Source organism: Misgurnus anguillicaudatus, chromosome 11, assembly GCF_027580225.2.
Source record: "Misgurnus anguillicaudatus chromosome 11, ASM2758022v2, whole genome shotgun sequence".
Classification (NCBI taxonomy): domain Eukaryota; kingdom Metazoa; phylum Chordata; class Actinopteri; order Cypriniformes; family Cobitidae; genus Misgurnus; species Misgurnus anguillicaudatus.
The window spans coordinates 9,752,932-9,769,249 of NC_073347.2; the positions used below are offsets into that span (position 1 = coordinate 9,752,932).

The following is a 16,318-nucleotide window of genomic DNA, read 5'->3' on the forward strand; positions in this document are numbered from 1 at the left end:
AGGTTTAAAAGAGCTGATGCTTCTTAAGGACAGCAATCTTAAAATGTGTGAGTGTCTTAATATCAATCAAAGTTGCACTAAACCACACATTTAAACTCATTTTATTAATTGGACTCCACTTTGCCAGCTTCTGACAAAAAAAGCTTTCAATAAAGTAATTAGTCCATGGGTTCACTTACATTTTCCTCCAGCACTGTGAATGTTTAATAGGTGTTTCCAAAAAAGACACAAGAAACTGGACTTATTTATGTCTTGTGAGCTTATGCACATCGTGTTTGTTTATTGTTGTGACCTAGACGAGGATCAGACAACATTTTGTGGCAAATCACTGCAGAAAACCAGATCATTCCTAGGGGTTCACATACTTTTTCTTGCCACTGTAGCTTCCACCAGAATTGTAATTTTTGGGTGAATTACACCTTTCCATTGTGTAACTTTTAGAAGGATCTCTTGAGAGAAATGCAATATACACTGAACAAAATTATAAACGGATAGTCTCAGAGGTACGAATCAGACATCTCAAGGACATTGTGTTTTTTTCTTCAGAAGAAATTATGCTTACAGCGAGAGAGGCCATGCAGACCAGGTCACACTGACCTCATTTTATTTAAAGAACAACGAACAATCTTATGTAACCTGCTAAAGTGCTAGCTATAACATTTTAATGTTATACCTAATGTGCAACACTTCAGTTTTTGCCCCCATTTTAAATCAAAGATCAAAGACTTTTTCTATGTATGTACACAAAAGGCCTACTTCTCTCAAATATTGTTCACAAATCTGTCTAAATCTGAGTTAGTGAGCATTTCTTTTTGCCTAGACAATTCATCAACCTCTCTGAATAGACAGCATGATTACTGCACAGGCGTGCCTTAGGCTGGCCACAATAAAAGGCCACTCTAAAATGTGCAGTTTTACTGTATTGGGGAGGGGGTCCGGGGGGCGTCCCAAACCATTTGCATTACACAGTGCAAAACATCTTCTTTGCAAAGAGTTGATCAGGTGGTTGATTTTGGCCTGTGGGATGTTGGTTCACTCCTTTTCAATGGCTGTGTGAAGTTGCCGCATATTGACAGGAACTGGAACACGCTGTCGTGTACGCCGATCCAGAGCATCCCAAACATGCTCAGTGGGTGACATGTCCGATGAGTATGCTGATTGTGTACAGATCCTTGCAACATGGGGCTATGTATTATCATGCTGCAACATGAGGTGATGGTCGTGGATGAATGGCATAACAATGGGCCTCAGGATCTTGTCACGGTATCTCTGTGAATTCAAAATGCCATCAATAAAAACCCCCTGGTATGTTGTCCATAACATACACTTGCCTATCCCCACAACCCCACCACCACTATGGGCCACCCGATCCACAATGTTGACATTAGCAAACCACTCACCCACACAACGCCATACACGCTGTCTGCCATCTGCCCTGTACGGTGAAAACCGGGATTCATCCGTGAAGAGAACACCTATCCAAAGTGCCAGACTGCATCGAATGTGAGCATTTGCCCACTCAAGTCGGTTACGACGACAAACTGCAGTCAATTCGAGACCCCGGTGAGGATGACGAGAATGCAGATGAGCTTCCCTAAGACACTTTCTGACAGTTTGTTCAGAAATTATTTGGTTATGCAAACCGACTGCTGCAGCAGCTGTCCAGTTGGCTGGTCTCAGATGATCTTGGAGATGAAGATGTTGGATGTGAGGTCCTGGGCTGGTGTGGTTACACGTGGTCTGCGGTTGAAAGGCCTGTTGGATGTACTGCTAAATTCTCTGGAACGCCTTTGGAGATGATAGAGAAATGAACATTCAATTCACAGTCAACAGCTCTGGTGGACATTCCTGCAGTCAGCATGCCAGTTGCAAGCTCCTTCAAAACATCTGTGGCATTGTGCTGTGGGATAAAACTGCACAATTCAAAATGGCCTTTTATTGTGGCCAACCTAAGGCACACCTGTGCAATAATCATGCTGTCTAAACAGTGTCTGGATATGCCACACATGTGAGGTGGATGGATTATTTCGGGAAAGAAGAAGTGCTCACTAACACAGATTTAGACAGATGTGTAAACCTTTTTTGAGATAAATAGGCCATTTTTGTACATATTAAGTCTTAGATGGGGCAAAAACAGAAGTGTTTATAATATGGTTCAGTGTCATATACATAACCATATTATCAGCGATGTATACTGCCCTACAAAGCGAAAGCGCAGTAACTACGCATTTGGTCAAAATTGAGTTAAGGGTTAAAATGGGCTTTGTGAGATCTGTTGTGTCTTGTGACAAAGTCTTCTGGTTAAACTTTGTCCCATTTCAGAGAAATGTGTGTGCCAAAATTGCAGTAACATGTTTGACTGGCTGGTGTAAAAAACTTTAAAGCCATTTTTCTCAGTTTCAGTGTTTGCGTAGATACTGCACTTAGCCTTTGGAGGGCAGTATAAAGACCTAACATAATGAACTGTATTGTTTTTATTACCTTAGAATGAGCCGTTTTTATTTACATATTTCGCGTAGCTTCTCTGTACATTTTGAAAAAGAGGGGTAAGCTATGGGTCCTAATTTTGCCACAGTGGACCTGTACCAGCACTTTTCTGGTTACTCTTCAGATTTACTTTTACATTGAGACTATTCTTCCCAAAGTATGCTAGCAAATTGTTTCCAAACTCACTAGTTTACTGGAAGCTTCCTTCTTTTAAAGCAAACGTTGAGCATTCTTGTGAAACTCGTAAGGCATAATATACTGTATATCCTGTACTGTATTTACTGTCACAAGTAACTGTCTGTCTCTTGGGACTGCATTTCACTGTCACTGAGATCTCCTCCTCCTCGCATCTTCGTTTAGATCTCTAATCAGCCTTTCATGAGCTGGCCAGTCACAGCATCTGCTGTTTATTTTATTTTATGCAAATCAGGATTTATTCAGACACCACAAAATTGAAATTAATGAGGCATTGGAACGTCAAAGTGTCTTCTCGGGTGGTCTAGTAACTCTAATTTTCACAGAGGGTGAGTGATAGATGTGACAGCAAAATTACATGGGGAATGAAAAGTGGGAGGTCATACTGTAGTAGGCCTACCTTAGCGAGTGAACAATTTTTAAAAATAGCCCATGTTTTTAGATAAATGCGTAGGATGAAATACATGAAATGGGCATAGGTCTTTGTGTATGTCCAGTCTGGTGGGGATGGGGCTGTTAGTTTTTACAGAACCAAAAAAAAAATTAATTTATGCATTTGGCAGATGATTTCATCCAAAGCAACTTACAGAGAAACATTTCTTTTATCAGTATATGTGTTTCTTGGGATCAAACCTCTAACATTTGAGCTACAGAGACATCATAAATACGATCACTATAGGGTTTCTCCTAGATGGCAATGAGATTAAATGAAGAAGAAAATGATAGACTTGATCAAAGTCTCCTGCATTTCTCTCTGATTTAACTTCTTTAACTCTGGGACCCTGTACCGGGTCCAAAATTATTTATTATTACTTCATATAAAATATTCCTTTAATTTATAATGGTCTGTCATGGACCCAGTACCACATATGATATACTGTTTGAAAGCTTAGAATCTCTACTTTCTGGTATAGACATATCCTTTACTGTAAGAAAGTTATTTACACTTAATTTACACTATCACCCCCCCCCCATTTTTTTATATCATTTAAATGGATACTCCAGCCAAACATCAAAATTACCCCATAAGTTACTCATCCTCAAGCAATCCGAGGTTTATGTGTTCATCATCTTTCAGGCAAACACATTTTTAGTTATTTTAGTAAATGTCCTTGCTTTTCTAAGCTTATAATTAGAGAAAACAGGGATCAGGGAACAACTTCTGACTTTAAACCCCCCCCCCCCAAAAAAAGTGCATCCATTCTTCACAGAAGTAATCCGGCTGTAAGAGGTTAATATGGTTTTTTGCATCAAGTGAATGTTGTGCAGTTACAAGAGCACAGAGAGAGTCAAGCGAGCGCTCATTCCAGCACTTGTGTGGCTGCATTTTGTGCGCTGTGCAGAGGTGCGCTTTGCCATAGAGTTTCGCTCATGAAGGTGCCCCCCAAGCCTGCGGGGCCCCACGCAATTGCGTGGTTTGTGTGGTGGGTAAACACACCACTGATAGCATCTTGGACTCAAGCGATTCTCAAGAGTCACTGTGCTACATACCTTTGACAACGGACCCTCACAACGCCAAAAACTCTTGCATGAAACATCCAAGATGGCGTCATTACTGAAAGCTAGTTATTATAGTTTATAAAGTTTAAAATATGGATATTTTTTGTACAATATTGCATCAATTACCGGCAGAAGACGTTTAGGGTGTGTCTCATTTCTCTGTCTTACCCCTTCCCTTACCCCTTCCTTTCGGTTTTGCGCGTTCATGTGAGGCGAAGTGGCATCTCAATTCTCTGTTCGATCGATGGCTAGGGCCAAGGCGTAGGGATACATAGCCCTTGAAACGAAGTGTGATAAGGACCACACTTGAAAGAGAGGGGTAAATTTTAACGTAGGAATTTCTCAGGAGAGCCGCCATCAAGATGTTTTATGGCTGAACGTCGAACTGTCAAGGAGTCGCACAAATGAAAGTACCGTTATTTTCTGCAGTTTAATTGAGATGATATTATGACACTCATGTTTTATGATACTTTTAATAAAATGTTCAAGCAGTTTTAATTGTAATGTTTTTGTTTTGAATTGCTAGTTAAGGCGCTAGCTATAGCAGCTAAGTTATGCGCTATTTGTTGAGCTCAGCTCACAACCTGAGACGACGGCATCTTCTTTGTTTATGTCAATTCTTGTCTGTTTACGTACCAGTTAGCGGCAAGGGAAGGTGATGCAAACGGTAATCAAGTGGTGTCTCATTTTTTAGACAAACGATCTGTCTTATCCCTTCACTCGGTTTCGAGGGGCAAGAGGAAGACGATGTGTCCTTTAGAGTCTCAGATGAGATTTTAGAGGATTAGTTCAGCACAGAATTAAGGCTGAAAATTGCCTTTCTTCAGCTAAACAAAACAACGTTTCTTTCTTTATAAAAAGTCATATACTTCTAAGATGGCATTATATATTCCTTTAATGTAACTGTGCTCAAGTAATCACAATTTATTTGTTAACAATGTTTTGCATTTGTTTTTGAATTAGTTTTAGTGAATGTGAATTTGAATGATGCATGTGTGTATCATTTTGTGCATTTATTCATTTTGATGCTAATTTGACTCTGCAGCAGATGGTCTGAGTACACTGTGCTTAAACTTTTATAAAATCACAAAACACAATTATTTCAAAGAGCACTTACTCAGACGCACTAAGACACTTTAAACAATGAACATCGTGTCACTCACAGCCCCTCAGGACAAACTCCATGTGCTTAGCACATCACCTTGCGGCGTCATCGAGGCTATTGGAAAACGGCTGAGAGTTTTTCCGAAAATTAAACACAAGAGATGAAAAATCATCAAGTTACATCATTCCCTTTAGGTTTTCAACACGAAAGCACGCGTGTGAAGCGAAATTCAAAATAAAAAATATGCTTTTAAATAGCCTGCGTGTGGAAAGGTGAAAGCCCAGTATAAGGCTCAACTCTAGGGACTGGGATTTAAATATTAAACTGCTCTGTGGTGATAAAGGGGTTTTGCTACATTAACCCCAGAATTGTTTAAGCTTTCGGTCGTATATAGCTTTAACACTCGTGGGCAGCTTTAGGCACTAAAGCGATTTCATTGGTAGATTGGTGGTTGCTTTCAATGACCCGCATGCTCTTTTTTATCACTGTCACAGATGGTCATAGCTCTTCAAGCACACGCCTCTTGTGTGACTCCAAGGAGACATTTCTCATAAAAAACTTCTTTTACTTTTTCACTCCAAGTTTTGTATGGGCTTTGGTGTAAGCGATCTATGTGTGGTGATGCACATTATCACACCCTGTTGCTATGAGAACCGCTGCCACATTAATCCTTTAGCAAATAAATGACCGCGTCTAATAGGCATTAACAAATATGCAATTATGCTGTATGGGTCGATAGCAAACAGAGATAAGACGGTTTCAATAACCGTAATGGTACTGCTGTCTAGTTTCAGGCTCTCTGGTTAATGGCAACAAAGGGCTTGGTGACCGGGGCATTGTGCTCCGCCCCGCAGTAATCGCTATCTGCAGAGACGGGACCATCACAGCAGGCTTAGCTGTGTTATTACCCAGCAGGCTTCAATCACTGCAGGTGGCAGCAATGTTGAGTAGCAGCTCTCTTCACCAGACCATTATTTGCACAGGGGATGGCTGTCTGATGTGTTTGGAGAGTGGATATATTAAAAATGCATATACATAGATAGATACGAATCATATAGACGTCCACATTATGTTTGATGCAAGCTGTTAATGTAAACATTGTGTCAGCGAGGGATTTAAAATAAGTATGTTAATGATTTAGTTGTAGTTCTGGGAAGATGAAAAGCTGCGTTGTCTTGACTTTCATTGTGCATTTTGTTTATAGTTGACTGAGCACCAACAGAGGAACATCAGCACCATTTATAAGCTGTCAAATGCAGTCATAGCCTGCATCTGAAATTGCGTGCTGAGAATAAGATGAAGCATTAACTGCTTTATCATTGTTCTATATAGTATGTGTGGGTGCAGTATGCTAACATTTCGGACATATGGCATCCGCCATGTTTTCATTGTCCTGTGACTCGTATGTCCTTTCACCTATGATGTAATCACATCATAATTTATGCGTTGTTTAACAACTATAATTAAATCACGAGGAATACATTTTTTGGTACCTAAATCACTTAGAGCCACCCGGTTCATATACTCTTAAAAATAAAGATGCTTAAAAGGATCTTCGCATGCCATAATAACCTTTTTTTGGTTCCTCAAAGAACCATTTAGTCAAAGGTTCCTTAAAGAATCATTTTCTTCATAAATTTTTATAATCTGAAGAACATTTTTTCACTTTTTGTGAACAGAAAGGTGCTTCAGATGTTAAAGGGGCTTTAAACGACCACTTAGACAGAAACGGTTCTTCTATAACATTGTGAAGCACCTTTATTTGTAAGAGTGTAGATTTCTGGTCTTTTATTCACTTGAATTTGCTGGCTTCTCATATTGCATCCAGTGAATACATACTTAAAAATCTCGACAAAAGTAGAAGGTAATTTTCGCATACTGTTTTTTGTATATACCATTTTACTACTTGCCTACTGTTTTTCACATTGGAAATCACATGAAAAAAACATCTTGAATAATTGTACACACTTTTCACATTATTACCTTCTTTGTTATACTGTTCACTTTTGTAAGTTGTTTTGGACAATAGTGTCTGCTAAATGCTTAAAGGGGGGTTAAAAGCTATTTCATGCATTCTGACTTATTAACACAGTTTAAGAGTTGTTTCCTCATGCTAAACACAGGCAAGTGTCAAAAAAGCAATTTGACGTGTGACAGAGTATTTCTGTGCCAAATGCACTTCACCAGGTATCTTAGGTTACTATCATTTCTTTTATTTCCGGAAAAGCACACCTACCGGTCAATCAGCAACACAGTGAGAACCGAGGACGCTAGAAGTCACAGGCATCACATGACAGCTTTGTTTTATATCAAGACTCAACGATGACACTAAAGAACAGACTTGGGAGGGCTACTTTTTAAATGTATTCCTTTACAGTTTTATTTACTTCATAAAAAACATTCAGGAACTTTACCCAATCACCAAAATATAAAAGTAATGTAATCTGATTACTTTTGGATTCCTTCAAGGTCACACACACACACAAGCACATGCGCACACGCGCACACATACACATATTCTGTTTTATTTCTTTACATGTAGGAAAAATAGTTATAGTTTATACCAACATTTAAAAAGTCTTCACTAAGTCTACACAATCTACACAATGCAAAAAAATGATTTTCAAGGGAAAAAAAATCTTCGTATTTTTATCTTGTTTTCAGTAAAAATATCTAAAAATTCTTAAATTAAGATGTATTTTCTTAATGAGCAAACAGCCCGAGAAAAAAGTCAAGCTTTAAAAAAATTTAAGCGATTTTGTGCACAAAACAAGCAAAAAAAAAATCTGCTAATGGGGTAAGCAAATTTTTCTTGAATTTAGTGTTGAAGAAAAATGTTCAAGATTTTTTTGCTTACCCCATTGGCAGATGTTTTTGCTTGTTTTATGCACAAAATCAACTAAATTTGATATTTTTGGTCTAAAAACTAGACTTATTTTCTTGGGTCATTTTGCTCATCAAGAAAAAGCATCTTAATTTAAGAATTTTTAGATATTTTTACTGAAAATGATTTCTTTAAAATCATTTTTTGCAGTGCAGGTTTATATGTTTATTTTAAAATGTTAGGTTTTATTTAGAAAAATGTTGTCCTTGGGTCAACACAATATGTTGCCCTGAGGACATCTCTCACTTGGCAAAATCAGTTTAAGCACAGTCAAGCAGTGCTTGAAAATTAAGTTAAACCTTTGTAATCCTGAAAGTATTCCCATTTTTACAGAATGTAACTGTAATCTGATTACTATGTTTTTTTTACTCAACTGTAACGGATTACAGTTACTAGTTTTTTGTATCCTGATTACGTAATCCCTTTACATGTAATCCCTTACTCCCCAACCCAGCTAAAGAAGTGTTTTTGGATGTAAGGAGAAGTAAGCCAGGATAATGGAAACAATGGATATAGTTTATTATCCGGGGTAGCAGCGGAATTTGTGTGTTTGTTTGATGCTGTTTTTTTTTAAGACCCAACCAGGTCAGGAGTTGCATGCAGTAAGACAATCTTCTGTGTTACGCTATCGGCACGTATGTGCATATTATATAAACGACAGGAACATGTAGTGAATCATAAGTTATTCAGTGTTGCTTGCTCGTGACTTGATTCTCCCGCGGCACGGCCCAAGGGGTTTCAGGTTTGTATGGAAATAATCGGTAGACCTAATCTGTCTTTTATAAATCTGATTAAACTAAAGACTCTTTGGATATATGAAGGATGTAATATCTGCTTGTTAAGTCATGAAGTATGGAATACTGTTTTCGGGTCCAAGCCTCCACTCATTTCAATAGAGGATATTATTTAAACAGCTGTTTATGAGCAATATTTATTCATATTACATATGTGTCTGTACACAGCAGTCTCCAGGCTCATGGAATCACTGACAGCAATATATTAAAAATTAGTAAAAAAAAATCCATGTCTGGTTATCTCAGATTTTTTTATGTTGTTTTTGGTAGTTTTGCATTATAACATGAGTGTATATTAACATGATTTTCTTTGACATTTGAGATCAGTTGGACCCGGAAGCGGTGCATGATGCCAGACTTAACAAGCGGATAGGTACCCAAGATTATGGTCCCCAACACAAACATGCATCTAAATGAGGCTGCTAATCTTATATTCAAAGGACATAATCTAATATCAGTGAAACATAGCTTTTGAAATGCTTTTATGTATTCATTATGGTCTTAATCAGATTCATATCCTGTGTATGGCAACACAGAGAAAAACACCAGATACATTATAACTTCAACCACAAAGACTGTTTACGTTCAACACTGAAGACACTTCTTACAAAGAAAATATATTTATTCTCCTAATTACAAGGACATAATTTACAGGCTGAAAACATACAGCTGTTTTCCCTGTGATTTACTCAATGGGGAATAATGCAAATATTTAATTCAGCTGGGCTGTAGTCATGGTAAATTTAAAAGGGGAACCCAACATCTATATGTTACAGTAGATGGTTGTTTCATGCAAGTTCAATTTAAGTTATTCCCAACAGTTTATGAAAGTCAATAAATATTGTAAATTGCTCCGTAAAACCAAAACATCCCTCTTATAAAATAAATGCACGCATGTGTACAATGAACACAGCAGCATTATAGTTTTGGACTTAACACATGACAGTTGGGCAAGATGTACTTAACTGGAGGAAAAGGCAAACAAAATATTGCAATTATAAATAAAAGCGGTTTAAGGGACGTGAGAAAGCATTACGGTAATCAAACAAAATTGTGACTGTGTTTATGAGAGCAGAATGATAATGGTCCATGTCATCAGTCCTACATATAACAGTTATGCATTAAATTATCCAGGGGGCAGACAGGTCAGGTCACTGTGATTTTCGGGGCTGTGCAGCGATGTAGAGAGCTATTAAACAGTAGAGGGCTCCACCGATTGTCAAGCTCATTGTGGTCCTATACAGCATTTTGTCCATGACACCACGCTTCAGGTGAACTGGTGCTCCATCAGCTTTCTGAAATAGATCACAGGATTATAAGAACATTTAAGTCGAGTTTTATGCCAAAAACGGATCTATGCGCAATGTAGTTTGGTTTGTTACAATGCAATGTAGCTTTTTATGCAGTTATGTTAGTCACGCTTGTAAAAGCGCCGCAGCAGTCGCACTGACGCATACAAAAGTCCAGGTGGCGCCACGTGAGTTAGCTTATAAAAACTTGACGAAACTAAAGTAAGTTTCTATATAATAATGCTAATCTTATTTTTGACTCAATCACTATTGGCTCCTGTATATGGACATAAATGTTTTAGGCAAAGCAGAGAAAGGGAAGCAGAAAGGAGAGATGATGAAGACAAATTACATCCTCACCCTGTCAGGTCTCAAACATTAGAGGAAAAATCTCAGGAAACCCTCTGTCAAGTCTATTAAATTGCATTGTTGCTGAGAAAATCAACACATGTATGTGATATACTGTTCTGTATTTTCTGATGTAAAATTAATATTTAGTTAACTAGTTTACTACATAAACAGTTAGCAGTAACTATGACTGGGATTATTTTAGTAGCAGTCTTAAAATGACTTGTTTCTTGAAATAGTGTTATTGTAAAAATGTTCTTGCAAAAAGTTATTAATCATTGTTATCATTGTATAATGTAAAATGCTAATTTGAATAGAAAATATTTTCTCTGCTGCCATTATTTCCAAACATTTTATGCCACCGACCAAACATGTTAATAAAGTTAAGTATAAGAAAATGATACATAAATATTTTCAAATACATGTTTATCTTTTCCAGTACTTTTTGCAGTGTAGGAATAGTGGGTTAAGCAAAGTAAATTGTATAGAAGTGTTGCACACAGCGTGCTTTAAAAAAAAAGTCAGAAGAAAATGGAGGGCCTGTGCCCCAGTAGAGCTTTATGTCTAACAAAGCCCCTGGACAATATAAACAGAGATGGTTCAATATTGGTAATAAAAACATTCTCTAAGAATTAAAAGAAATACATATGTGTTATGAATTTGACAAGGTTTTGGGAGACAAACATACTTTGCAGGAATTATGTGAATTAATATGCACAAACCAGAATAAGTAATACCTAATAAATGGAGAAAAGACGGTTCTTCAAAGAACAAATAGTTTTTATTTTTTATGTGTGTATTTATGAGGCAGAAACAATATTATGTATGCGATAGCAAACGCACATGTGGTTGAATGTGTTCGAACAGCCACATGCGACCGCCCGCCTTCTCTCCGCCCATTTATCTAATCTGAGATACTAAACACAATGTTTTGCGTCTTTTCTGGCGCAAACAGCGCTATATTTTGCCTTTCATTGATAAAACTAAAGCGGCTGATCTCCGCAGTTGTGAAAGTTGCGCGATCCTATTTCATCAATTGCGCTGAAAATTCAGAGAAAGCTGTAACATAAACATGTACAAAACACTGTGCAGCATGTTTACTTGCTAAACAAGCAGTGGATTCTGACATAATATTAGTTTGCGTCCATATAAACTCATAATTACTCCCGCTCGCGTTTGAATGACATCGGAGAGACTCGCCCACCGTCTCTCGACAGACCACCACCTCACAGTATTCAGGACAGAAGTGGTCGAGAGTGGACAAAAGAGACGGATTTAAATACCAGGTGTAAACGTGATATGTCTCTCTCATCCACTTGTAATCCAATCGACGAAAAAACACATCTTAATACCAAGTGTAAACAGCCCCTCAGATACAAAGATTAACAGCTCAACACTGACAGCAACAAGTAAATAAATAAATTTTACTGTGCAATACCTGGAAGATCTTCTGCAGCTCAGGAACTTTGTTTATTCCCATGTAGTGGACTGCTGGTCCCTTTTCTGAAACCACCTTTGTAGGTATGGCAAAGATCATGGGAGGGGATTGAGATGGCACCGCAGGCTTCAGTCCCTGTCAGAACAAAACAGTAACGTGAGAACTTCAGAAGCATTGTGTGTTTATCACTTTAGGATTTACAATAATCACACGACACAAGTAAAAATAATTCACAAAAACATTCCTTACTCTTAAGGCCTGAGAGAAAATAATATAATAATAATAACTGTCCCAGCCACCATTAACCCAGCAAACAGTTGTTTAAATGCTGGTAAAGTGATCAGAATACAGGTTTCAAATTATCCATGGGTAAAAAAATAATGGGAGATTTTCCACTTTGAGTAAACTAAATCTAAGTTTAAATTAAATAGCCAAGGTCAGTAGTTAAGGACTAAAGGGCAGAGATGACATATAAGGGTAACACTTAAACTCAGCAAACATCAACGTTTTTGGAAAATGTCTTTATATAATGGGTTTATATTTGTCTTTTACTGACAAATTAGCAATGATTTTAACATTTCACTACAAATTTAATATATAAGAGATAAAATTATGCCCAAGCTAACCCTGTTAAAACAATAAGTACCTGAGAAAATTTATCAATACCAAGTACTTGAATTATTGTTCCTGTACGTTAACTTAACTAGTAGAGCATTGTATTAGCAACCCAAAGGTCATTGGTCCGACCCCAGGTAACTCACATATGAATAAAAAATGTATAGACTGAATGTACTGTAAATCGCTTTAGTTAAAAGCGTCTGCCGAATCCATACATATTATTGTAATGAGAATGACTTCCTGCAGTGAGCTCTTCGTGTGAAGGTCACTCGTGACATATCGCTTCTCATAATAAAAGTATCGTAACGATTATTTACCTGAGGACTGTACGCGGACGCTGCTGTAGCTCCCGTTAACTTCCCAGTAAATCCGCTCACTTTATAATACATTTTAAAAACAAATACTGTGAGCTTTGATGGACACCAGAAAGACGTCCCACCGCCTGCTTACTGAGCTTCGGAAGAAAGGACCCTTTCGCCGGAAATGACGTATGGTGGTGAGTAGACCGCTTCTTGCCTGATTGAAAATACCAAGCATGTAGTTTATTCAGATTTTTACTAACCCAGAGGAGAATATAACTCAACATACACTGTAAGTGCCACATTATATCACATTCGCATATTAGAAACAATTTTAAAGAAAACAAAATTGTTTGTAGGTTAATATGTTAAATTCTTTGGCTACTGTTTTCAAAACCACAAAAACAGGGCTACTTATTTTGTCCTTAAGTGAACATGATATCTAAAATGTAATTTGAACGTTATAATGTAAACATTAATTAATTAATTTAATAACCAAATTTTCTTTGTAAATTGACAAAATGGACTAGTGTGTTGTGAAATGCATATGGAATGTATATTTTTTGTTTATTTTGATTATTGCTATACTGTTTAAAAAACATCCACAACTGTTGTTTATTTATGCATTTATTTATTTTTGTCCAATTTTCAGGAATTTGGTCAAGACCTGCTTTAGCTAATGCAGAGGCACATTATTCAAAATATACTTTCTATTTAAAAAATACATTGAAAGCTAACAACATACTAGTCAAAAACACTTAACCGTATTAGTCAAATAAACAGCAGGATTTTTTTTCAGTATTCTTCTAAACTAAAGTTTGGGTTATAAAATATCCCTACAAAAAACTCAAGCCATGTGTTAATAACAAGCCCAAGCCATTATATCATTGATACATAATGTTTAAAAAAGCATCATAATGCATAATAATAAATAATTTAAGCAGCAAAAATGTGGATTTAAGCAGAATAAAACAACCAAAAATAACAATAAGTTATTATTAACTCATATCCAAAGAGAGCAACACAGTGGCTAGCAAGTGCCATATATCATTTTACTGTGACAGATGAGATTTTTTTACACACATACACACACACACACACACACACACACACGCACACACACACACACACACACACACACACACACACACACACACACACATGCCGTTGTTAAATACATCAAATCCCATGACAAACTAAGCGATGGGTTTTAAAAAATATGATTATTCTTATGTTCATGGCCTTTAGTTCCCATGACCTTTAGCAATCCTGAGCTTTTCATTAGTGCTTTGATGTCTTAAAGTATGTAAAGTAAATACGATCTCTCATGATAGCATGCTTAATAAGGTTGGCACAGAGAGAAGCAGTAGGATAAAAGTCTATTAGGAAGCAATAACTGGCAGCCTACACCCGAAGCCTGCAATTAATTTCAGGGATTTCACTTATTTTCACATTCATTTTCACATGAATGGGTGTTGTTGTGTGAGATTATGCGTGCATGTGATCCAAGAGAGTTTGTGTCTGAAGTGATCTTAAAGATAACACCTCTCATCATGAGCACTTCAGGAGATTTAATTAATGAGCAGGAAAGCCTTTGCACATTTTGGTCTGACACATTTTTGCTTCCTGTAAACCAAATGGGAACCCATCTATTTCCAACAACACAGAACTTCAATCACAAATTCACAAAGGTCTGTGCTGACGTCAGTGGCTGCTGGTTAATATGAATAAACTGTTGTGAAGAATATGAATGAAGATAATATTAATGACAACATGGTATTTACATAAAAGAAATCATGGAAGTTATTTTGGATAAAAAAGTAAGAAGGTGGGATATTTTAGTCCATTTTACCTGGGAACTCAGCATAGAAGTGTTTAACAAAGTTACTACACCTGATTTTTAATTAGATTTTTTGACTGGTGGATCTTGTGTGGAATATTAAGCCCTTTATTGTTAAACAGAATTTGTTTTATGATGTTATTATTATTAGGGCTGGGAAGTATATCATGTTTTGGTAATATAACTGGATTTTTCCCAGCAGGATACGGGATGAGCCAATACGTCTATTTAATCATGGCCAGAAATGCACAATGAAGTCAGATGTAAGCTTTCAAACCAGCTTGCATGTTTTGCAGCTGTATATTTTCAAACAGGATGTAAACCCTTGCTTTTGCATTTTGCTTTCTTCATACGCTGTTTTAAAAAAGATGATTGTAACATTTCACACGAAGCTTTGACTTGCATTTAAGCATTTTATTTTACTTCGTAGAAAATACAGAGATATAGTATACTACCATTTCTTTTCAAAATTACAGAGCTACATTGTCAGACATTATCATCTCAGTCCTATTATTATTATTATTATTATTAGTAGTAGTAGTAGTAGTATTAAAAATAACTATTTTATTGTTTCCATTAAACAGGACATTCTGTAAGACACATCTTTAAAAGTCATACCGAAGATTGTGTTTTTTTTTTTGTCAATTGTTCAGGGTTCCCACAGGTCATGGATTTTCTGGAGTATCATGGAAGGTCTATTACAAACATTGAAAGTCAGGGAATTTTATACTTTTTTGTTCACATTATATCAGGGATTTTGTTTGTCGCTTTAATGTTAGTTTGCATTTATCAAAATGTAATCTGCTTGTTAAGTTGTGACGTAAGGAATGCCATTTTCAGGTCCAAGCCTCCACTGATTTCAAGTGAAACTACAATCTAAACAGCCGTTTATTGGCATTGTTTATTAATTTCCCGCATTTAAGATACAATTTTTATAAACTCACAGTATACACTACATTATCAAGCTTACGGCATCTCAGACATACGTTATGAAAATTATGCATTTTAGTTAGTGAAAATCAGGGAATTTGACATTTGGCTTAGAGTGGGAACAATGATTATTAAACTACAGTTTAAGTTTCCTGAAGCACACTTGGAGTTGGAGATATGTATTTAAAATAACCCCAAGTTAAAAAATGACTTTTAAAGGGAACAGATGAAACTGCTTAATCAAGCTGAAGCAAATAATTTAACTAAGACAGGTTCATTACATTTATTTTTTAAGTGTACTATTGAAAACTCCAATTATTGCAGTAAAACTTAAAAAGAATGTGAGTCTCAATACCATTATTTTGTTACGTACCATGGTGTCAATAGAATGTACATACCGTGCCCTCCATAAGTTTTAGGACAATAACAGCAAAATTTCTCTGTTTGCTGTGGAGTCATTAAATGTCTAAACATCAAAAGATGAATATGAGCACACAACGTCACTTTTTTTCACTTGTTTAACATATACAATTTACCAACTCAACAAACAATTGCATTTTAATACTTCGATCTAATGGGATCATTGAGACA

At 36.6% G+C, this 16,318-nt stretch overlaps 1 protein-coding gene and 1 long non-coding RNA gene across 2 annotated transcripts; one reads left to right on the top strand and one right to left on the bottom strand.

Annotated features, from left to right (window-relative positions):
* Positions 1–9,566: 9,566 nt before the first annotated feature.
* Positions 9,567–13,135, bottom strand: LOC129415888 (cytochrome c oxidase subunit 7A2-like, mitochondrial). The gene is made up of 3 exons (XM_055170068.2): positions 12,976–13,135; positions 12,041–12,175; positions 9,567–10,260 (listed from the first exon to the last, which is right to left on the bottom strand). The coding sequence occupies exons 1-3, from the start codon at positions 13,045–13,047 to the stop codon at positions 10,117–10,119; spliced, it is 351 nt and encodes a 116-aa protein (XP_055026043.1). The 5' UTR covers positions 13,048–13,135; the 3' UTR covers positions 9,567–10,116.
* A 15-nt stretch (positions 13,136–13,150) lies between these two features.
* On the top strand, positions 13,151–15,834 carry LOC141368783 (uncharacterized). The gene is made up of 3 exons (XR_012372069.1): positions 13,151–13,249; positions 15,000–15,060; positions 15,451–15,834. It is a non-coding gene; the product is annotated as an uncharacterized lncRNA (long non-coding RNA).
* Positions 15,835–16,318: the final 484 nt, after the last annotated feature.

Coding starts and splice junctions, on each gene's coding strand:
- LOC129415888 (XM_055170068.2), bottom strand. CDS start 13,047: ATGTATTATAAAGTGAGCGGATTTACTGGGAAGTTAACGGGAGCTACA. Junction 12,176..12,975: donor CGTCCGCGTACAGTCCTCAG/GTAAATAATCGT, acceptor TTGTTCTGACAG/GGACTGAAGCCTGCGGTGCC. Junction 10,261..12,040: donor AGCTGCAGAAGATCTTCCAG/GTATTGCACAGT, acceptor GATCTATTTCAG/AAAGCTGATGGAGCACCAGT.